The sequence below is a fragment of the Sebastes fasciatus genome, chromosome 1 (genome assembly GCF_043250625.1).
Source record: "Sebastes fasciatus isolate fSebFas1 chromosome 1, fSebFas1.pri, whole genome shotgun sequence".
NCBI classification, from domain to species: Eukaryota; Metazoa; Chordata; class Actinopteri; order Perciformes; family Sebastidae; genus Sebastes; species Sebastes fasciatus.
Window position 1 is genome coordinate 12,138,787 of NC_133795.1, and position 24,351 is coordinate 12,163,137.

The 24,351-nt window shown below is 43.7% G+C and overlaps 1 protein-coding gene across 3 annotated transcripts in view; it reads right to left on the reverse strand.

Annotated features, from left to right (window-relative positions):
• Positions 1-1,407: 1,407 nt before the first annotated feature.
• chchd6b (coiled-coil-helix-coiled-coil-helix domain containing 6b) overlaps positions 1,408-24,351 on the reverse strand; it is an 80,119-nt gene continuing 57,175 nt past the window's right edge. For all 3 annotated transcript variants that reach the window (XM_074629489.1, XM_074629479.1, XM_074629499.1), the window contains one exon: positions 1,408-1,721. In XM_074629489.1, the coding sequence (XP_074485590.1) occupies positions 1,698-1,721 (24 nt within the window). In that variant the 3' untranslated portion in view covers positions 1,408-1,697. The remainder of the gene's footprint in view (positions 1,722-24,351) is intronic.

Consider the following 24,351-nt stretch of genomic DNA (forward strand, 5'->3'; position numbering starts at 1 on the left):
TCATTTCGCCGACAAACCGCATTCAAAACATCTCATAAAGCCCAGTGTTCCGCTTTTTTTCACCCATTGTGCTCTCTTATCCCATATATTGGTGAAATATCCCTGATATTTCTGTAATTCAGCCACTTTAATTAAAGGGGGGTGGGTTTTCTAATAAAAGCCAAATGGCAGATAGCGGTGCCTGGGCTTTTCAGGAGCTTGTTTAATCAGAGAATTGCTGAATGGGAGAAGGCAATAACAGAGTGAATAGAGGCTGGTATTTGTAAAGAAATGTCAGGGAGAGAGGAGGGATATGAGAGTCACTAGCTGAAACCTCTAATATGGTGCTGGCTTTAATATAGGTGATATGTGTGCATCACGTCTGTTGGGTTAGAGCTGCCTAATCCCTGGTGAGGACGTGGAGTTTGTGGCTCACACACACAAAACTGGACTGACAGACGCACACGGGCGCACACGCACACACTTCGAAATCCATTTCATCGGTCTGAGTATTTCACTTTAGTAGATTTCTATAATAGGGCGTATATTGTATGGATCGGTCAGTGGCGCTGTGAATGTTATGTCGTGATCGATGCCACGGTGTCGTAGTCAGAGTCAAACTGTGATCAATAGATCACTCCTCACAGCTATCATTAACAAACTACACTCTACGTTCACATTGACTACCACTTGTGTGAATGTGTGTTTATATCCAGGAACAACTATGAGGGTATATTATAAGTCCATTAATATTCTGTGTGTGTCCGCTGTGTGTTTGTGTGAAATATGTATGTGTGTGTGTGCGATAACAAGCCACTGTCATTCCGAGGGTGGCCAACCATGTCCATATATAAGTGGAAATGCATCTTGACTTGACTGAGTCACGCTCTTTGAGACACACACACACGCACACACCCACACATACACTTAACCCTCTCCCCGTGTGAGTACAGAGTAGTGCTGCGAGCTGAAGCTCTGTGAGCTGACCTTCAGGGTTATCTGGAACGTTCCTCCACACCTTGCTGCTCGCACCGACCCTTGCTGTCACCATGGAAACACAGCTAGCAGGGACAATATGTGGCCTGTCCGGCGTGTTGCTCATGTGCATGCATTCACGCAAGCACCTTTATGTGACGACATGTACGTACGCGGGTTCACTATAGTGGGAAAAACACATGAAAGAGACACACACACACACAGATATTAATACATGCACACTATTCATCTGTTCTCCACTTCATTTATCCCTCATTTCCTTTCCCTTCTCTCTCTTAATAAAACCATGAGCACGACACACAATCAAGCCCCTGGGCCTGCGCAGCGTTGTCAGAAGGGTGCACACGACCCCATTTTCAGTGGTGGAAGCATTATTAGCGTGCCGTGACAAGAGACAGCCATCCGCGCCACACACACACAAGACACACAACCTGCAGTCTCATCACCAGCGGATCACTGGGATTTATTTCAGCGACGGCAGGGGTGTGCCGCCGCAACATGACAATAAATCAACACATCATACACTCTGGAGTGACATGTCAAGATAATACACTCAAAAACCAAGAAGGACGGTGAGTGGGAAAGAGGAGGGGGGTTATTCAGGGATCGTGGATAAATAAATGGACGGATGGATAGAGGGAGGCGAGAAATGGACGGATTTGATATGCTCTCTCCTTCTTGGCTTCTTCTTCTCCTCCTGCTCCTGCTTTCTTTGGGGTTTCTCAGCCGTGATTCGTCAGCGAGCCCTGAAAAAGGAGCGAGGGAGACAAGGAGGGGGGGAGGGTAGAAAAGAAAAGAGAAACCGTCAAATTACAAATTTACATTACAGGGACCCAAGGGGAAACTCACAAAAAGTCAGGATGTGTCATGGGAAACCAAGTCCCTCACACAAAAACACAGCAGCCAAAGAGTCACATGGCACATTTACAACAAATGGCAAGAAAGAATCACCTCTAAATATCAAAATATTACGACGGGAAAGCTGAGCATTTCTTCTATTTCCCTGAAACCTAACTTAGACATTTGACAACAAAGAGCATTTCCTACTAGAAGGTAGAGTCCAACAAATATTTCTGCTCCAGCTAGAAGGGCACTAGCATGGTGTTCACCCAGACTACATACAATGACTGTAGAGCTATCTATTAGAGTTGGTTCAATTTCCATTTTTTGCCAGTCTGGTCCGGTGTAAAAGCTTAAAGGGACAGTTCAGCCCAAAATCCCAAATCCATACTTGTCCTATTACCTTTAATGCTATTTATCAATTTAGATTGTTTTGGTGTGAGTTGCACAGTGGTGCAGTGGTTAGCACTGGCGCCTCACAGCTAGAGGGTTGCAGGTTCGAATCCGGCTTGGGACCTTTCTGTGTGGAGTTTGCATGTTCTCCCCGTGTTAGCGTGGGTTTTCTCCGGGTACTCTGGTTTCCTCCCACAGTCCAAAGACATGCAGGTTAGGTTAATTGTGGACTCTGTAGGTGTGAGTGTGAGCGTGAATGGTTGTCTGTCTATGTGTCAGCCCTGCGATGGACTGGCGACCTGTCCAGGGTGCACCCTGCCTTCGCCCAATGTCGGCTGGGATCGGCTCCAGCCCCCCCGCGACCCCTAACGGGATAAGCGGTTGCAGATGGATGGATGGATGGTGTGAGTTGCCGTAGAGATTTGCGCCTTCTCTCGAATCTAATCGATGGCGCTTTTCAAACACATTTGAAAAACTCAACAGCAATGTCTCTTTCCAGAAATCATGACCCAGTTATTCAAGATAATTCACAGACCTTGTTGTGAGCAGTTTCACATGGGAACAATTTTTTTTCTACCAAACTATACCGGTCAACCATGTGGACGAGAGAGACAAAAAACATAGAAGAGGCAACGTGTAAGTTGTCCTGCTGATCGTGATGCCACTTCACTCTTGGCTTCTTCTTATTTAGTGTTTATTGGCGTTTAGCAAACCAGCTTAGAGGTGCATTACCACCATCAAGTGGACTGGAGTCGCTACACTCACATTCATGTGCTCTCTCAATCTCATTATGTTCCACTCGTGAGCGGCTGCTGAGTCAAGTGCGATCACCGGTATACCAGGCCGGTCCGGTGTTTGACTTGATATCAAACCAGTGTGAACATTTTTTACACCGACCCAATCCTACTATCTATCTATCTATCTATCTATCTATCTATCTATCTATCTATCTAAATCGTCTTCCTTGAAGTCTTCCCTGAGTAAATGTTCAGAGTTGATACTTACAATGCAGTTTAATATTACTGACTATTAAATTATAATTGTCACCGACTACATGCCCAGTCTTAAAACAGGAGAGAATAAAAGAGAGCGAAAGAGCATACAGCTTTATTTTTGATACATAGGAAAAGCATAAAAGAACCTGAAGCCATGGCTTCTGATTTTGGGGCCCTTTGACTGCGAGAGATGATCCTCGCTAACTTGGAGACATGGCTCAATTCTCAGGAACAATCGTTAGAGTGTAAGAGAAGGAAACATACATGATGTGCTGTATTCGCACTGAGGCACATTTGTAGGAATTATAGACGCAGTGCATCTCAGTCATTTCAGAGCTTTTCAGTTACTTGCTTTTATTCTATTTTGTCATTTCACCGCAAAATCCAAGAGCTTGTAACTGCCTTTTGCTTATCAGGACTCAGTACTGTTGCCATGGCACCAATGCTTAGCGCTGAAGTGACAGCACCAGACGAGGCAAGACTGCTCATGAAGAAGACTATGGATGAGGGAGAATAAGGGTTGCAGGTGTACAAGTTGAAGGAAAAGAACATTATTTAATTTATTAGTCTGCACAGCGAAAAGCACTGGAGCAGAGGGAGGTAACGTGTGTGTGTGAGGTGTGTATCTGCATCTTATGCAGTGTTTGGAGCAATAGGTGATGCCATAGAGCGATTTTTATATACCTACTTACATGAAACTATTGTCTTAACTGGGCTACGAACAATTTATCCAGTCTGATTTCAAAATTTCCTTCCACTACGTTCCACCTCTGACGTAGACTATCATCTACATCATCTTCATCTCTAATGTGCCATTTAACTCTTCACTTCCACACGTATGTAATATTGATATTTTATCATTTTAAGTTTATTCTAATGCCGACTAGACAAGCTTCGCATATGAAAACTAGTTTTTTGGACTGTGACCACCGAACAGTCACTTTAAGAAGAATTTTCCCTCTTGCCTCAGGGATTCGCTACCACCAGCCAAAAATAAGGTCAAATCAATAAACATCCATCAACCCCTCATCCCTTTAGCTATTAAATTAATTAACAAGAAGCACTGTTACTGTAGCTTGTGATGTTTGCATGGTTGCATTATTTATGCTGCAGTGTAAATTCTGTACTGTTTGCTTCCCTGTCTTGTTTTAGCTGATGCAAATATATGACCTCAGTGAGAAATTAATAATAAACTCAAGCTGAAGTTGGGACAGAGGGCTTAAAGGGGAACTATGACCATTTTCAAAATTCATACCTGTTATTCCTATGGTCTAAGACAGTCCAAAAATATTAGTAGACATGAATAACTCTCCCAAATCCAAAAACGATAGTGCTAAAACTCAGTGTATACAGTGTGGAGCTGCTCCATAGACAATTCTGAGGGACTGTTCTGAGTATATGGGTGCATTTTCTGTTTCACAACTGAGAAAACTACAATATAATAAAGCTCATTTGGGTGTGAAAAAGAAAAAAAACATTCTGTGGGTCCACAAAATCAGTCTCCTATTCATTGTCTATGGAGCAGCTCCAGACTCTATACCCTACCCTATTGAGACTTACTTCTCTGGTTTCTGGCTTTGAGAGAGAGAAGCTCAACTTTACATGGAAATAACATATTGTAATTCTTAATTTAGGTGGGGTTCCCCTTTAAAAATGAAAACACAGTGCTAAAGATTCCAGCATGGTGTCGGATGGATGGATGGAAGGAAGTTTATTTTGAATTGTCTGTGTGTTGATGTAAGAAACACTGATAGCTGATTGTGTTTTAGAAAGCCAGCCTACTATAGGGTACAACTAAACACATATTGCGTCAATACACATACAAAGACACAGAGAAAGACACAGGGCGACCCAGGGTTAGTGAAGCGTTAACTTGCGGCTGCTGGGTGGGTTAGTTGGCATGCTAACTACCTCGGTGCTCGGCTGGCAGGCAGACATGCTGGCGGGCAGGTTAGCTGTTCACTTGCCAAGTGCATCCGAGGGCATCGCAGCCTGTGCCATTGAATTGGAGATGAGCGGCAAATGTGACAAGGGGATTTAGCTTTACTGTTCCACTCACGTCCCCCAGATATAAAAGGGGGACGGTGTGTGTCTGCATATGTGCATGAAAACGTGTGTGAAAGTGGCTCTGTTTGTGTGTGCAGGAGTTTATGCACGCATTAACATGTGTGCAGGTGCCTGCATGTGTGAGTGTGTGGCGGCGGCAGTGTGTGTAGGTATTTGCCACACTCGTATACAGCAGCGCGATGGGACATTATGCCTCATGCATAGTGTATGAAGTGGTTCCTGGATTTCAAACTGACCCCTAGCACCTCCCACGGTACACGCAGTTCAATTTGGTGCCCCAGGTCCAAATTTGGACTGCCGCCATCCACACTTGGATAATTTAAAGACAGGAAAAGCTTTTTATGCACGGCACCTTGGGCAGGGAGGGCAGCCAAATATTCTAGCCCAAGGTCTGCACTGAATTTAAGACGCACACTCAGTTTCCCGTTTATTAGGTACACCAAGCTAAAGCAAACGCAGCCTAATCCAACAGTGCTGCAATAAATCCTACCTTCATGAAGGTTATAATGTTCAGCTTTTGTTGAAACTGTTTTAAAGAGGTGCTGACTCAACTTTATGGTCATTCTGGAGGATGCAGTTTGTGGTGCTGTTTAATTGTACTGCGCTATACTGAGAGCTGCTTCTAATATTATGTTCAGCACATTTACAGTAAATCATCTGGATGTTGTAGACTGAAGGTCCAGTAATATCTATTGTTTAAAGAAGCATCTTGCATTGAGTATCTGTCTCTGTTTGTAATGTTATCTGACGTTACCGGTTCTTGGAAGAAACAGGGGCGACTCTAGGTCCTCCCCCAGAAAGTTTTGAGCGTTAAACCCTACATTTCTTGCATTCTGCTGAATTTTTATGCTGAATTTTTATGCTTTCTGCTTTTTCTGCATCAATGGTGAAAATATCTTGGGCTCAATGAATCCACAAGAGTCTCAGCTTTCAAGTGATTCCCAATTTATGCAATTCCAAGACTGTTTAGGGACCCCAGAATGCAGAAATATTCAAATACACCATTTTTAGAATAGGCGAAAATAACACATTTAAACTGCATGGTTTTTGCCCAAAACTGCATGTGATTATCATAAAGTGGGCATGTCTGTAAAGGGGAGACTTGTGGGTACCCACAGAACCCATTTTCATTCATATATCTTGAGGTCAGAGGTCAAGGAACCCCTTTGAAAATCCCCATGCCAGTTTTCCCTCGCCAAAATTTAGCCTAAATTTGGAGCGTTATTTAGCCTCCTTCCAGACAAGCTGTATTCCTTAGTTTTTGTAGTTTCATATGATGCCAATATCACTCTAGCGTCAAGCCCACTACAGCCTCTTCAAGACAGTAATGTCAGCGGTCTCAGAGGGTTTGATAATTCTTTTTTTATGGGTGCTGAGATTAAATTTAGGTGTGCTTGAGCACTCCTAAAAAGAGTCTAAAATCGCCCCTGGGAAGAAACAGACGGATGGACTAAATTCCTCTAAAATCCACTGAGAGTTAGACAAGAACAAAACTGCAGGGACAAACTACAAAAACATGCAGGCCAGCACACCATTTATAGAAAGATAAGCTTATGTAATATTATCAAGTGCCGTGGATATGGACGTAATGTAAACGTTAACTCTCAGTCGGCTATCCTTTGTGTTGCTATCAAGAGGAGTGAGTAAGTTCCAGGAATAATATCGGCAGTCAACCATCTAAATCTTCCCCTAGTTGTTCGCTAAAAAAATATCACGCCACCTGATGTTTTTGATTCTTCGTCTCAAGCTAAACCCAGACAATGAGCAGTATTTTAGTGAACAGGTGAGTGACTCCAGCTTCTGAATGATTCACTGCTGATGACAGAAAGAAAGCGGTTCTGTTCAAACAACAGAGTTTGGAAGTGACAACTAACTGTCATTTTATTACGGCAGAGCAGAGTGACATGGAAACTGAGTGTGAGAACGGTGCCTTTTCCACGAGCCCCGCAATGGACGAGAACAACACATGTAACCATGGTAACTGTACATGACAAAGACACAGACACATGTAGCCTCAAAACGCTGAGAAGAAATAAGAAATTTGAAATTAAAAATTAAAAATGTATGACTAAAATTTCACTGATGAAAATTAGACTAAAACGTCTGTTTCCGTCAAAAATATAAGGCTAAAACAAAATCAGGTACCAAAATGAACACTGGCCTAATGCTTGTATTATTATGTACTACTTAAGTACTACATTATCACATCTATATTATCTTTTATTGTGAGGTAAAAATAACCACATTGAGATTTGTTGTTTCTTCATTTTATGCGTTCTCTTCACATAGTTTGGAACTAATTCTTACACTCTGTTAGTGCAAAAAGTGTAAAGTTGAACCAACTATTTCACTTCATTATCACTGACTCTTGCTGAGATTGAAAAGTGTCTTTTAAGGTTAGACAGAAAAAGCAGTGATACACAGCATATAGACACACAAACACATGTTTTCGTCCACCTGCCAGTTTCCATCCAATTAGTGAGCAGTGTGATAGATCGTTGTGTTTGTTGGCCAGGAATCAACAGTGTACACACACACACACACACACGCTGTGCAGGTTCACACATCCCCAGTCATAAGGTAATGAGCAACATTGACAGCAGACCCACATGTAAACACATCTGCATCAAATGTATGGAGGCGCTCACTCACATACACACACACAAACACACTCGCCTCGCTCACTTGCCTTTTCTCTGCGAAAAACAAAAATAATAGACAAGTAGAAAATCAATAACTGTCTTCTCTGCTCAGTGCTAACAGCACTCAGTTCTCTCCCTCCCTCTGGAGGAACGGAGACAGTTGCCAGGCAGGGATGTCAATCAGACGCTCGCAGAGTGGCCATGGCTATGGCTGCTTTATAAACACACAGACTTTCACTGATTACACAGTCAGTAAGACAGCCAAACAGTCAATCAGTCAGTCCGTTGAGGAAGCGTCTTAATCAGTCAGTCAGCTAGTTAGTTACACACAGAGATCCAACTGAACTGTTGATTCACTCAGTCTGTATGTTGGTCAGTTTGTTGGTTGGTTGGTTGGTTGGTTAGTTGGTTAGTTAGGCGCACTGACTGACTGAACAATTCACACCACTCATTCATTCAGTCATATAGTGGTTTAGTCAGTCAGTTTAGTTGCTGTAAAGAAGCATTCAACTGCTCAGTCTGTCTGTAATTCATCAGACATCAAACTGCTAAAGATACAGTCATTGATTTAAAGGAACAGTGTGCAGCATTTCATGGGATCCATTTGCAGGAATGGGAAATAATATTCATAACTATGTTTTCATTAGTGTATAATCACCTGAAACTAAGAATCATTGTGTTTTCGTTAGCTTAGAATGAGCCCTTCATATCTACATAGGGAGCGGGTCCTCTTCACGGAGTCTACCATGTTGCTCCACCATGTTTCTACAGTAGTCCAGAACGGACAAACCAAAGTCTGGCTCTAGAGAGAGCCTTTAGAGTTTTCACATTACCTGAAGGCCATCGTAGTTCTCTGAAACGCTTGTGAAACTGCAGTAAAGTGAGGCCGCAGAATGCAAAACCGTGGTACCGCCAGCCGCCGTCTGACCTCCGTTGCTCCTAAAGTAGTGTTATTATGGTAAGGATGGCTTCTGAGGGAGGCAAATGGCGTTACCGTGGTTTCGCACTTTGTGGCTCACATTACAGTAGTCTTGGAAAGGGAGGAGTGAGTGGAGGGGTACTCAGTTGGTTGCATTCTGCAACCACACCACTCGATGTCGCCAAATCCTACACATTGCTGCTTTAATGTATTAGGTACAGTCACTGATGTCATTTAATGAGAAGACATCTGATAACTAAGTTGGATATAAAGACGTTTTTAAGAGCGAGCAGATAATTTTAGGGCAGATTTTCCCAATGGGTTTAAGCAAGTGGCAAACTTAAATGTACTGTATAGAGCTACTAATTTTGCCACCCACATGTTATCAACTTGGCAGCCGGTGGTCCACCTTGGACCAGACTGAAAGTTGTCACTTATGCAGTCAAGTATCTGTACATCTACAAAATAGATTGGCACAAATTCAGGTTAAGAAAACTGTTGGACGGATTACCAGGAAATGTTCAAACTACTGAAAAAGACTTAAAAGAATTTAAAAAAGAATATGAATAAGGAGAGGTCTAAAGCGTGATTTATGTGGCCAAAGTGATGTCATACCATCAGACACAGCCCTTCATGGGGATTCCGTGCGAACGCTTTTCCTTGTCACGATTCCACGTCAGCTCATGTCCGGAACTTGACTGAACTTGTACTCTATGATGGAGAAAAACATAAAACTATAAAGACTACAGTGGGAGAGTATTTGACACTCAACAGCTAGATTCGGGGTATTTAAAGTTAAATGAGAACCATCCGGGCCTCCCATTGCCTAGTGGTCTAAAGCGCAAAGTCTCGAGCTGGGGACCTTTAATGCATCTCATCCCCCTCACTCTCTCCATACATTTCCTGTCTGTTTCTACTAACTGTTAAATAAAACGTTGTTCAACTGTGTGGGATATTGTATTTTGTTTCAATTTAACACATCTATCGGTCCAAATTATTAATTTCCCTATCATTATATTTTCATTCTTCCTTGTAGTGCTGTCAGACTGATCTTAAATAGATTCAGTCACATTTTTTATTTCCAGTTTTCACCCATGCAACATGTTTACCTCACACTACACGCAGCAGTCATGCATACACGCATACACTCTTTTGTCATGGCTTCAGAGCCAGGTTGTGACATCCCTCCCTAGCAACATAATGCCATTGCCACAGTGATAGTGCTAGTCAATTACATTTATCATAATTTTCATAGACATGTTTTGCACTACTGCACACAGACATGAGATTGTCTCAAACTGGGCAAGCAAAAAAAACAATATTCTTTTAACAAAAAGACCCCCCCCCCCCGAAAAAGCTATTCTTTTAATAAGACAAAAACTGAAGATCAAATGAACCTGTGTCAGTAAGATCGAGCAGCTTACATATCAAACAATATGATAATGAAGATGATGATTCCATTTACAGAACAACACCTTAGTCTTCATGTAGTTAGTCCCTTTGTCACAATTTACGAATCAATTATAGGTTACAGAGATGGCGGTCAGTGGAGTGTAGCAGCATGGATGAGATGTTTAGCTGGATGCCGATGGAGTGTTATATAGATCAGAGAGAGAGAGTGAGAGAGAGAGTGAGAAGGAGAGAGAGAGAGAGAGAGAGAGACTGTTGGAGGAAGGGGGGCAGGGACAAGAGAGAGAAGAGCTAATCTTTATGTGGCCTGTGCTTTCACAGGGTGGTCGCCTTGGAGATGATGGATGTGAGGGAGAGGTGGGATGGAAGGAGGGAAAGAGAGAGACATAAAGAGACAGAAATATGTGAGCTAGCATGCGTGACTGTGTTTGTGTGGGCATTATGTATGGCTATATGATATTCACAACTCAGGCGTGTGTCAATGTTTCTTTTCACATGGTGTTGCAATGAAAAAAACAAAACAATGCGGTAAGTAATCTCAATAATAATAGTTATTATTAGAATGAAAATGGCAGAGAAAAAAATATATACATCATGTTGGTATTGGTACAATTGTACAGCAAGTAGCAATCACACAAAAGCTATAATCAGTGTATGCTAGTATTCTATAGACCCTTTTAGTCATGATTATGTCACGGTGGTAGCTGCAGGAAAACAAAGGAAAGACTGGAGGCAAACACGAAGCAGCTCAGAGTAGCAGGCTGACGTTACACATCGAAAAAAATGTCATCTTGCTGTGTTGTTGGGCGTCAGAATCGAAGGAGTATGGCTTCAACTTGAAATTTTATTGCATACCTGAGATGGACAAACTGTGATTCGAGGCTCTAGTGAGCTACAATATCAGCAAAGAAATGGAGAGAAAATGTTACTAATAGTTTAGCCTTCTGCTAACCGTAGTCGTCACAGCTGCTGCATCGCAGAGGTGAGCTTACCACTCACGCAGAAGGCTAAACGGTTAGAGAGATGAGAGAAAACGCTGCTAATAGGCTAAACGGTTAGAGGGATGGAGAGAAAACGTTGCTTATAGGCTAAACGATTAGAGAGATGGAGAGAAAACTTTGCTAATAGGCTAAACGATTAGAGAGATAGAGAGAAAATGTTGCTAATAGTTTAGCCTTCTGCTAACTGTACCCGCAACAGTGAGCCTTTGGCTGCGATTAGCAGAAGCTAAACTATTAGTAACATTTTCTCTCCATCTCTGGAACGCTTTGGCGATATTGTAAGACTCTTTTTGACTTTTGCTGCAGTGCAGGCAGCTGTTGCCAATGCTGGAATAGCAACTTTTTGTGCTGGACAGTTATAGGTATCAGAAGATTTATACGTCCTCAGTTTCTCTTTACTATGCACACTTGGTTTCTCTGTCAAGTGTGTAAATGTCTGGCCATTGAGTCAGCGTGTAGAGGTCGGCCAATCCAGTCCCGTTGGTTAATGTTAACTTTCTCAACATTTGCGGTCCCAGAGAGAGCGAGTGACTGTACATATTAAGAGACACTCGTATTTCCTTCAGCCATTGTTAAAAAACAAGCCAACAAAGCGTTAGCTAAAGTGTCCAGAGAATTATTCTGCCTCCACTTTACGCTTTGCCCACAAAAATACGTCATCATGTTTACTAACAGGGTCTATGAAGCACATATTAATAAAAGGGATATTACAATATATAGAACTGTCTGGGTCGTGGTCTGAGAGTGTGTTTGTGGTTGTGTGTGTGTGTGCAGGACCAGATTGATACTGAATAGAGTGGCTCTGTTATCAGATTAGAGTTAGCAGACAGGCCAAGGCTCACAGTGGGGTTCACCACCTGCATCTACAGATAGCCATACACATACATACAATTATTTATTTTTTACATTATATTGTCTCAGTCTCTTCTTTCTTTCCAACAGTAGTGATTGACAGATCATCCTCTCCTCTTTTTTCTTCCTTCCATCCCGTCATTCCTCCCGCTGACAAAACCTCTCCTCTCCTCTTTATTCATCCTCTCTACATTCCTTCCATCATCCACTCATTCCTACTGTATCTCTCTTTTACAGTTTTCTATTAACCCTTCTTCACTGACAGACACTCTTAAGCCTCTATCTCCCCCACGTTTCCTCTCTTTCATCAGTCTCCATCCATTCCCCCATTGACAGGCACCTTCTATTTCTCTTTCATCCCAGCTACAAAGACTCATCCCTCGTTTTTTTTCTCCCTCTTTTTGTTGGCTGGAAATGGCAGAATTCCTCTTCCTATCAATCAACTCCTTCACCTGGACAAACTGAACAGAAGACGTCTTGATTTTTTGTTTCTGGGATTTGCTGTGGCAGGAAGACAGAGAGATAGCAGAGTGAAATAGTCTGCTATTACTAAATCCATTCACTTCGTCTTCATGCGGAATGGAGGTCTGAACATTTTTATTAGGACTGAATGTTGTCTGAGAGGTGCTTAAGATGCTGCTGGCACTACATTTAGAGGAGGACGGCTCCCTGCGAAAACGGTGGTGAATTAGTTTGTGGTTAAAAGTGGCTGGTGTGGAAAATGTCAACTGAAATGTTTTGAAGAAGGGGGAATAGCTCTACACAGAAGATGTTCAGATCCTGGCACACATACACAGAGATGCAACACACACACATGGCACAACTGATGGAGGTGACATTAAGAGAGAAGCACTTAAACGCGGCAGGATCCATCTGCAAACACATGCACTCCAAACTCCTGACTATTTTCCATCACACACACACAAAAAAGGATATACAACCACATTGTTTTATTTTCTAATTCCCCTTTTCTTTGTCCTCTGTAAAGCTCTAAGGAACTCAAGATGAGAAGATGTGATCGTATACACACTTTGGACTCCACTCGGGGCATTATGCATTCCCTGTCTCCAGGCTAATGTTGACCATGGTACATGTAACTGCATACCTAAACTCAAAGTTTACTGGGGTTACAACTTACAATTATTTTCATAATTGATCAATTAATTAATCAATTATTTCTTTTATTGACCATTTTGTTTAAAAATTGTGGGAAAATTGTAAAAGGAAATTGCCCAACACAAAAGTTCCCAGAGCCCAAGGGGGTTTTCTGTCAATCAACAAATCGAGTAAAGGTGTACCTTAACCTTAACCAAAGCCTTGCATTACCCAAATTCTCAAATCCAGGCCAAGTCTTCCAAAAAAAATTGGATAAAGGGTCCAAGAACACAAACATCATCAATCTTTCTTTTTGTTAATCTCATTTGCTGATGCGAAGCACATAAACCTAATGCACATTCAACTGCATCACCCAGATGTGCCAAAGCAACCTGTATTTTGTATTTTCAATTTCATAGCATGCTTTTCATCGCCTAATGTGACCTACTCCTTTTGGGAAACTGTTTGTTCGGTGTTCGTACTGTGTAATACATAAATGTTTGAAATTTTCTTTATTTTCATTATGAAAATAGATTACTAAAGTTGCCAGTGTACAGAATCTCAGACCCCAGCAAGAGGATGCTGTCTGTCTTTGACACTTGCACCGCTGTCTGTTCAAAATAAATGAAAATGAAAGCATTCGGGCTGCACAATTAATCAAAATTGTATCGAAATCGCAATATGGCTTCTGCAATTTTCAAACCGGTGAAATGTGTGTCAAATTACCATTTTAAATTAAATATTATCGTGCTGCAGAGATTTCTGTGTACCGTTACACCCCGGATTGTAATGCATTGGACTGCATTATATTGAAATGTGTTTATATTTTTTCCCCATATCCATTTGCATATTATCAGCCCCCCACCAGGGCCCTCAACATCCTACCTGTTGAAAACTGGAGCCAATTTCAAACATTTTTTAAGGCTATAATTGAGAATAAACAGATTTCTGATTGCCTTTTAAAAATAGCACCACATACACAAGTACAAATGTTTTGTGTCAGCAATGCTCGAGTTCTGCCTCGGTAGTCAAGGCAGAACTGGAGTGGCACTTAACCAAGCATCTCAGAGGCCGGCACATACTCACCCATCAGGGTAGACAAATACTGCGTTCAGGAGACCGACGGGTTCAAGTGGGTTAAGTATGTGGGATACCGTGGAAATGTTGCTACAATGCCGCTGGCCCCTGCTAATGCCGTTAAATGGCACAGCTCTAGCATTCTGCAAATGGTTGGCGCCGGAGCCTTGGAGGAGTATTGTGGAGGAGGAGGTGACACTTACAGTAAGTGCCGGTTTGAGAGACGTTTGTTCTTGAATGTGACTTTGAGGACGGCTGTGTTTTGTTTCACTGAGGAGGAGGTTGAAAGAGAGAATAGATGATGAGAGGTAAAGGGTGGACTCTCAAACTCTCTCATGGGCTTACGCAAACGCACGAATGCGAGCGCGGCAACACACACTGAATATACAAAACGGCCAATGATAACGGCCATAGAGGGACAATATATAAGATAACGTCACCCCAAAAAGAGACAAAAAACCCACAAAGCTTCGTGGTGACGCAGGGCCTTGGTGAGCTGACATTTACCCTGCATCCCTAACACACACATAAGGTGACATATGCATGACAATGGCCCAACCAGAGACACTGACAGCAGAGAGGGACAGCAGAGAGGAGGTGCAAGGCCATATCCTGAAGCAACTGTCTTTAATGGATGGCAGAGGGCAGAATGTGTGAAAAAAAATGTGTGTATGTGTGTGCATGCATGAATCATAAAACATAAAAGAACTTTTGAGTGACATATAAGGAAGGCTGTGCTACTGTAGATAGTGAGTTGGGTGGACTTCAAGCGGGAGACAGAAAAAGTGAGATAGATACTCTAGTGATGTTCAGATCAAGACACTGGCAGAGAAGAAAGATAAGCAGGCCGTCGGTTTCATTGGCAGATTGATTGACAAACAGACAGGCGGATAAAGACTAACAGATATATACAGTGGAGCCTGTATGAATAAACTCATGGAAAGTCATTCATACAAGTCAGTAGTAGCTGGGCTGAAGTGACAGAACTGATCCGAGCCGAGGCAGTATGGGCCTGCTGCTGTGATTCATGGACACAAACTGTAACTTTGACTTTGTGATATACAGAAAATACTAGAAGACTATGAGGAAACGAGTTTTAGGGAGACAGATTGTATTTGATAGGCATCAAGCTTCATGTGCAGAAAGAGACAAAAGAGAAAACTATATTCAAGAAAAGCATGAACCATAAAAGGTATCAACTTCACGATTCATTCTGGGGAGAAAAATACAGCATTCTCCCTTTAATCACAGGGAAGAATGCATCTGCTTTAGCAAATCCTTAAAAGCACAAACAGATAACAAAAGAACAGAGCTTTTAAGCTGTCGCAAGGTTTTCAGCAGGCTAGAAGCTTTGCAGTCTATTGAGCGGTCATGTTATCGTCCCACAAAGCCGAAAAATTACTGCATCCAATTACATTGTATGTCTTTTCTAACTCGCTAGCTATTTTATCTGCCCATGAACAGACAGTTTATTTTGCTTGTTAGTTTAAAAAACCCAAAACTGCCCTCTTTTCCAGAGTGCATCTCAAAATATGTTGGTGTGCTATTGTTGTCCTTCAGTGCAGCAGATAAGTGGTTTCTTTAGAAAACTACAAAATGACGAAGGGCATGTGTGTCGGCCCGCCGTCAACGTAATGGAATTCAAAAAGTTTTGTTCCTAAATGAGATCTCCAACATTTAAAAAGTATGACATTATGTTTAGACATTTGGTTGTTAAAGGGACCTATTATGCTAATTTTCAGGTGCATACTTCTATTTGGGGTTTCTACTAGAACATGTTTGCATGCTTTAATGTTCAAAAAATGACTGATATATTTGACTTCAGGACATCTCTGAACATTTTTACTGTATCAATTTAGAAAAAGTGTATGATTTAACTTTTTCCCACGATCTAGTGTTAAAAAAGTTAACAGAAATCACAATAAATCGTAATATCGAATCGCAATTCATGTAGAATCACAATACATATCGAATCACGATAGGTGAATCGTCCCAGCCCTCATCATTACGTTACGGAAAACAAGGCAGGACTTCAATCAAGGCGTTTTAGATAGATCAGGATCAGTGTTTCTGTGGGGGAGAGTAACTCCCTTTGGCTTGGACTTTGGGTTTTGTAACTTTGCACCTTTTACATGCACAAAAAAAACCCTATACAACACGTTAAAGGAAAAGGGAAAAGCACAAAAGTACAATAGGTCCCCTTTAATTTTTTTCATTTTCTGATGACACTGATCAATTGTTCAATTAACATTTTCCAAAAATATGTCATTTTGCTATGTAAACTTTCATCTTGTCACTCGCAGTACATGATGAGCTCATGTCAGGTAAATGTAATTACCTACTTGACAAACAAATCTGCTGTTCCACTTTTTGGAACAAGCACACCGGCAGCTCGTTCAGAGAGAGGTAGAACCTCCATTATTAACAGTCTCACCCTTAACAAAAAGTTTCCTCCAGGGTCTATAGAATATTATATTTCATAATGAAATATGATCCAGTGCATTGTCTCATTACTAAATCTGCAGTGCATATATTGCTCCCTGGTGACCCTTAACTACCTGCAGCCATACTGAAACTTTTCCTCGTAAAACTCTCGTCCAAGTGCTCTGCTCTACCAAGCTGCTGGCTCTGTCAGATCCATTTATAGACAGGCAGACTGGACAGTCCTCTGCATGTCCAGAGGGGTCTTGGGACTGCCCACTCATTTCTTTTCATTAAGGCTGAATGATCAGAAGCCTCCGGTGGCAGCTCTACTCGTCTCCCTTCTCTATTTGACCCAATCTCAGTCATTTGGGTATCATCCCAAGGTGCTATTTGAGTATTTTAACCCAGCATTACTTAATATTTCCATAAAAACGAAGAATATCGTAAGCTCTAAAAAGGTGACTGTTTTATGGACATTTTTATTTAAAACTATTTTTTCAACTGTATGGTATATCATACAGTAATACATTGAAAGGTGTACATATGTTTTACAGGAATGTCACTCAGTTTTCAAGAGGAAGACTGCAACAACTGACGAGATCAGGGGTTTCTGACACTTCAGACAAAATCGAGACGCTGTAGGCTACAACTTCAGCCCCATTTTGTTAGTCTATACTTGTTTACATTTTGGCAAATTGACAGCATTAAAAGTATCCCGAATGAACTATTAGCAGTTTCTAATTGCAGTATACCGATGGATGTACAGGCAACTATCACTTTGATACTGAACATGATGATTCTCTGGCAAGTTCCAGAGTTATAATTAACAAATCTTTTCTGAATTCTAAGTGGAGTCATGGACTTTTATTTGCGATGGACATCTGAGATAATCGCCTCAGAAAGTGCGAGTCACTCTGAAACTAAAAATACGTGCATCGTTTCTGTGTTTGACTCTGAGAAGGAGTACGATTTTTTACGCAAATTGCAGTATTTGGGAATTAAAGGGTAGTTCGGGTGTTTTGAAGTGGGGTTGTATGAGGTACTTATCCATAGTCAGTGTATTACCTACAGTAGATGACAGTTGGAGTTTTGAGAAGCAGACAGGAGTTACCGCACGGGAGCAAAGCTATGTACTGCTGTGGATGGGACCACCTACATGTAACAGAAAGGCCCACCTAAAAAAATCAATATCAATTTAAGTGCCGGTTTACCTTGCCATGAGACAGCCCTTTCTGACAGGAAACTGAAGCCGTTGTATCCATCTATGCTCTTGCCAAAGCCACCAGACTCCTTTTAAAAAAAACATTTTACCTTGCAGAACACGGGGGTTTCCCCCAATTGCTGCCTCGATCCGTTAGTTTGTTTGTGTTATTGTGTGACTTTGGTGAATCCAAACTAACAAAAAGTCACAAAATAACACAAACTAACCGATAGAGGCAGCGGTAGACCAGCAACTCCCGTGGTCCGCGAGGTAAAATTACATTGCTTTGGCGAGAGCATAGCTTGATACAACTGCTTCAGTTCCCCGTCAGAAACATAGAATGTATAGGTGTCTCATGGCAAGGTTAAAGCTGCGAAAATATTATAAATGTAGCGTACCCTTAAACTGATATTGATTTTTTTTAGGTGGGCCTTTCTCTAAGGTGGCTAAAATACATTTTGCTGCCGGCCCCGTCCACAGCAGTACATTACTTTGGTTCTGTGTGGTAACTCCTGTCTGCTTCTCCAAACCGGGGGCACGTTCACGGTCCTCGACTGTAGGTACTACACTGACTATGGAGAAGTACCTCATACAACCCCACTTCAAAACACCCAATCTTGTTATGTTCACTGCCGTTAGTCTAGAAGTTCCTTTTGTTTCCTATGTTTCCCTGTCCTTTTGTCTCTTGTGTGTTTTCCCCTGGTGTGTCTAGTTTGTCAGTGTGTCGGAGGTGTGGCCTTCCTTCTCCTCCTCCTCCTCTGGGCGGGCTCGGCTGGAACAGCTGCGACAAATCTTCATCACCTGCAGTATATATACCCCGGTTTTCCTGCTACTCGTCGCCAGATCGTACCGTCACCCACAGTGGTATAGTAAACCAAATCAGGCTCACTAGTAATTTTGACTCTCGTCCTTGCTGTTGCTCTCGTCTTGAAATTCTTGGACTCATCTCGTGTTTTTGTTTGCTCTGTGCTCAGGTCTGTTACCTGCCAGCTGTGGCTGCTCCAACCTGCCTGCTCACTCCTGAACTCGCCTCCTTGGTCTACCTGGAATCTCGTTTTTGTTAAAATAAATATTCTTTTGTTCATACCTTAAGACGTCTCGTTGTGTGCTGCATTTGAGTCCACGCTTTTGTTACTCCGGAGCATAACAGAACGATCTGGCCCTAACAATGGACTCAGCAGACACAAATGTTTTTCAGAAGGCTGTTTCCAGCCACGATATTTTGTTAGGACAACATCACCAATTACTTCAGGGTTTATTAGAGACCCAACAAACTTTAGGAAGTCAAATGTCTCAGATGGGAAAATGTTTGGAGACAATTTCAGGCCAAATAGCCCCATCCCCCGCTCTGCCTCCTCCTTCTCCGCCTCAGCCACTCAGAGAATCACCTGTTCCTCCACCTGAACCATATGCCGGTGATTTGGGGAGATGCAAAGGATTCCAGCTCCAATGTTCTCTGGTTTTTTCCCGACAACCAGTCACCTTCACGACAGACCAGGCCAAGGTAGCGTATGTTACGGGACTATTAAGAGGGAGAGCACTGGACTGGGCTGAAGCAATGTTGGGAGGAGGAGGGATAAATTCTGTGTCCTATGATCGTTTCATGAGTGAAATGAAGAAAGTTTTTGATCACCCTGTATGTATTGGAGACGCTGCTAAACGTTTGCTGAACATACGACAGAGTCAAAGAAGTGTGGCGGAGTATTCTGTGGACTTCCGGATTCTGGCTGCGGAGGCTGGATGGAATGACGAGGCATTAAAAGGAGTTTTTCTACACGGTCTGTGTGAACAGTTAAAGGATGAACTTGCTGTCCGTGACGATACTAACTCCCTTGATGCTCTTATTGATCTGTCTATAAGACTGGACAACCGTATGCGGGAGAGACGCCGGGAGAAGAACTACAAATCCCACACTCCCATGAACTCCTTTGCCGCTACTCCTACTCTCGCGAGAGTTGCCTCCGGCTCGTCAGAGACTCACGGCTCCGGTCCCAGCTCCTCTGCTCACTCTGATGAACCCATGCAGGTGGGCCGGACTAATCTCACTCCCGCTGAACGTCAGAGACGGATCCGAGCGGGTGAATGTATCTACTGTGGTCAAGTCGGACATTTCCTTGCTGCATGTCCTCTCCGCCCAAAAGAGCGGGCTCACCAGTAGCTGTGGGGATACTGGTGAGTAAGTCTGATGCCCCCACCAACACTAGACCTCGTACTCAAATACCTGCTAAACTGTGTATGAGTAACATGTCCTTGCCCTTGTTAGCGTTGATTGATTCCGGTGCAGAGCAGAGTTTTCTAGATGCTGAGTTAGTCTCTCAGGCTGGCATCAGCATTGAACCCCTGGAGTCTCCTGTCAGAGTCTGTGCTTTAGACGGCAAGTCCTTAGCATTAGTAACTCACCGCACTGAGCCTCTTTCTCTCATTCTGTCTGGTAACCACCGTGAGCTAATACAATTTTTTGTTTTTTCTGCCCCTAAGACTCCTCTTGTTCTCGGACACCCGTGGTTAAAGCTACACAACCCCCAGATCGACTGGTCGACCAGTAAGATTATGGGATGGAGTAGTTTTTGTCATTCCTCGTGCCTGCAGTCTGCATTACCACCTGTAGAGATCAGTGTTGCCCCTCCGCCCTGTGTTCCTCCTGACTTGTCTGCTGTGCCCCCTGAATATCATGAGGTCGGTGAGGTTTTCAGTAAGGAGAGAGCGTTATCCTTGCCACCTCATCGTCCGTACGATTGTGCTATTGAACTGCTACCTGGTACCACTTTGCCTTCGAGTCGCCTGTACAACTTGTCACGTCCTGAGAGAGGTGCTATGGAGACCTACATTAATGACTCTCTAGCTGCAGGCCTCATCAGACCCTCCTCTTCGCCTCTAGGGGCAGGATTCTTTTTTGTGAGCAAGAAAGACAAGACTCTCCGCCCGTGTATTGATTTTCGAGGGTTAAACAATATCACGGTGAAGAACAAATACCCTCTGCCATTAATCAGCTCTGCTTTTGTACCTCTACAGGGAGCTACTGTCTTCAGCAAGCTAGATTTGCGGAACGCGTACCACTTGGTACGGATTCGAGAGGGAGATGAATGGAAGACAGCATTCAACACACCACTGGGTCACTTTGAGTATTTAGTGATGCCTTTTGGACTGACTAATGCTCCTGCAGTGTTTCAAGCACTGGTTAATGATGTTTTGAGAGATTTTTTGGACCGGTTTGTGTTTGTCTACCTGGATGACATTTTGATTTTTTCCTCTGATCCCGCAGAACACCAGCTTCATGTGCGCCAAGTGCTCCAGAGACTACTGGAGAACAAGCTGTTTGTGAAAGCGGAGAAGTGCGAGTTTCACGTCAGCTCTGTTGGATTCCTCGGTTACATCATTGAGAGTGGGCAGGTGAGGCCGGATCCGGACAAGATCAAGGCGGTGGCAGAGTGGCCCGAACCTTCCTCCAGGAAGCTCTTGCAGCGCTTTCTTGGATTCGCCAACTTCTACCGTCGATTCATCCGAGATTACAGCAGAATTGCTGCTCCACTGACCAAGCTCACATCCCTTGCTGTTCCTTTTCGCTGGACTCCTGAGGCGGATCAGGCGTTTGCCTTATTAAAGGACCGCTTTACGTCCGCACCCATCCTGGTGCAACCTGAATCTTCTCTTCAGTATGTCGTGGAGGTTGACGCCTCGGACATTGGTGTGGGAGCTGTCCTCTCCCAACGCTCCAAGACCGATAAGAAGCTACATCCCTGTGCGTTCTTCTCTCGACGTCTGTCCCCAGCTGAAAGCAACTACGACGTGGGAAATCGTGAGTTGTTGGCAGTGAAGTTGGCCCTGGAGGAATGGAGACACTGGTTGGAGGGTTCGGAGATTCCGTTTATTGTATGGACTGATCACAAGAATCTTGCCTACATCCAGTCAGCCAAACGACTGAATTCCCGCCAGGCTCGGTGGGCTTTATTTTTTGGTCGATTCGACTTCACCCTTACTTACCGTCCTGGTTCCAAGAACATCAAGCCTGACGCGTTATCCCGGCAGTTTTCATCGGAGGAGTCACCAAGTGTTTCAGACACCATTCTGCCGGCAGCCTTGGTGGTGGGGACGTTAACCTGGGAGGTTGAGTCAGCGGTTCGGGAGGCTCAACGTGAAGAACCGGATCCAGGTACTGGCCCCGCTAATCGAATGTTTGTTCCTGTGTCAGTTCGCTCCCAGGTCCTGCAGTGGGGACACGTTTCCCGGTTCGCTTGCCATCCTGGGATGAGTAGGACTTTGTCACTCCTCAGACGACACTTCTGGTGGGCCACAATGGAGAGGGACGTCAAGGAATACGTTCTCGCCTGCACAGTCTGTGCCCGGGGAAAGACATCTCATCGGCCGCCTGTGGGGTTGCTCCGCCCATTACCCATACCTGGTCGCCCTTGGTCCCACATCGCCTTGGACTTTGTCACCGGTCTCCCACCTTCTAATGGTAAAACAGTGATACTCACCATTGTTGATCGGTTTTCCAAGGCTGTTCATTTCATTGGTCTTCCTAAGCTTCCTTCTGCACATGAGACAGCTGAACTCCTGACTAATCATGTTTTTCGTCTGCATGGTATCCCTGTGGACATCGTCTCGGACCGTGGTCCTCAGTTCATCTCCCAGGTCTGGAAGTCTTTTTGTCAAGCCCTTGGAGCCACTGTCAGCCTGTCTTCTGGTTTCCATCCTCAGACGAATGGACAGTCTGAGAGGGCTAATCAGGATTTGGAATCCGCCATACGTTGTGTTGCTGCTACTAACCCCTCCTCTTGGAGTACACAGCTAGTGTGGATTGAATATGCGCATAATTCACTCTCTTCTGCTGCCACTGGGGTATCTCCGTTCGAGGCCTCATTAGGTTACCAGCCCCCACTTTTTCCAGCACAAGAGGAGGAGTTGGCTGTGCCATCTGTGCAACACCACCTTCAACGCTGCCGCAAGGTTTGGAGGGAGACTATGGCTGCTTTGGTTCGGACAGCTGAGAGGAATAAAAGGATCGCGGATCGTCACAGGACCCTGGCCCCCGTCTACATCCCAGGTCAGAGAGTTTGGCTATCTTCCAGAAATATACCATTGAAAACTGACTCCAGAAAACTGTCTCCCCGTTTCATTGGACCCTTTGAAATTGAGAAGATTATTAATCCTGCCACTGTCAGACTCATCCTGCCAAAATCCCTAAGGATTCATCCTTCCTTTCATGTTTCCCAGCTGAAACCAGTCCTCACCAGTCCTCTGGTCCCTCCAACCAATCCCCCTCCTCCCGCCCGGATCATTGACAACCAGCCAGCATATACGGTCAGACGATTACTGGATGTTAGACGGCGAGGCCGCGGATTTCAGTATCTGGTGGACTGGGAGGGATACGGCCCAGAAGAGCGCTCCTGGGTTCCTCGTTCCCGCATCCTTGATGCTGGGATGGTTAGGGAGTTTCACCAGGCTAATCCTGGGAAACCTTGTTGATCGCCTAGAGGCTCTCTTTAAGGGGGGGGTACTGTTATGTTCACTGCCGTTAGTCTAGAAGTTCCTTTTGTTTCCTATGTTTCCCTGTCCTTTTGTCTCTTGTGTGTTTTCCCCTGGTGTGTCTAGTTTGTCAGTGTGTCGGAGGTGTGGCCTTCCTTCTCCTCCTCCTCCTCTGGGCGGGCTCGGCTGGAACAGCTGCGACAAATCTTCATCACCTGCAGTATATATACCCCGGTTTTCCTGCTACTCGTCGCCAGATCGTACCGTCACCCACAGTGGTATAGTAAACCAAATCAGGCTCACTAGTAATTTTGACTCTCGTCCTTGCTGTTGCTCTCGTCTTGAAATTCTTGGACTCATCTCGTGTTTTTGTTTGCTCTGTGCTCAGGTCTGTTACCTGCCAGCTGTGGCTGCTCCAACCTGCCTGCTCACTCCTGAACTCGCCTCCTTGGTCTACCTGGAATCTCGTTTTTGTTAAAATAAATATTCTTTTGTTCATACCTTAAGACGTCTCGTTGTGTGCTGCATTTGAGTCCACGCTTTTGTTACTCCGGAGCATAACAAATCTATCCCTTTAAAAGGTTTTAAAGTACCATAATTGCTTAAATGAGCTGTGTGTCGCAGCCACTGCTGCTGTAACTGCTGACCGTGCAGATAAGTGAGCCAAAGTACTATAACTATCTTCCCATTGTTTTCAGAACACCGACATGCATCTGTTCCTTTCACCTCACATGGTATCTTTCCCTCACATCTCTCTCCCCCTCCCCTTCAACTCACAGTTTGAAAACCTCCGGACCAGATCAACACTCTTTTATCGCCATCTTCTATTGGCTTCTTCGTTTCTGGCTGCTTTCACTGACCCCGTCTGCCTACTCTCGCTGACCCTGTCTGATTCCTGCCGCTGGCGTTAAAGATGCTCTAAATGTACAATATGGATGCAAATAACTATAGCAAGAGGTTTTAAAGTCTGACAGAACCATTGAGAGAGAGGTTT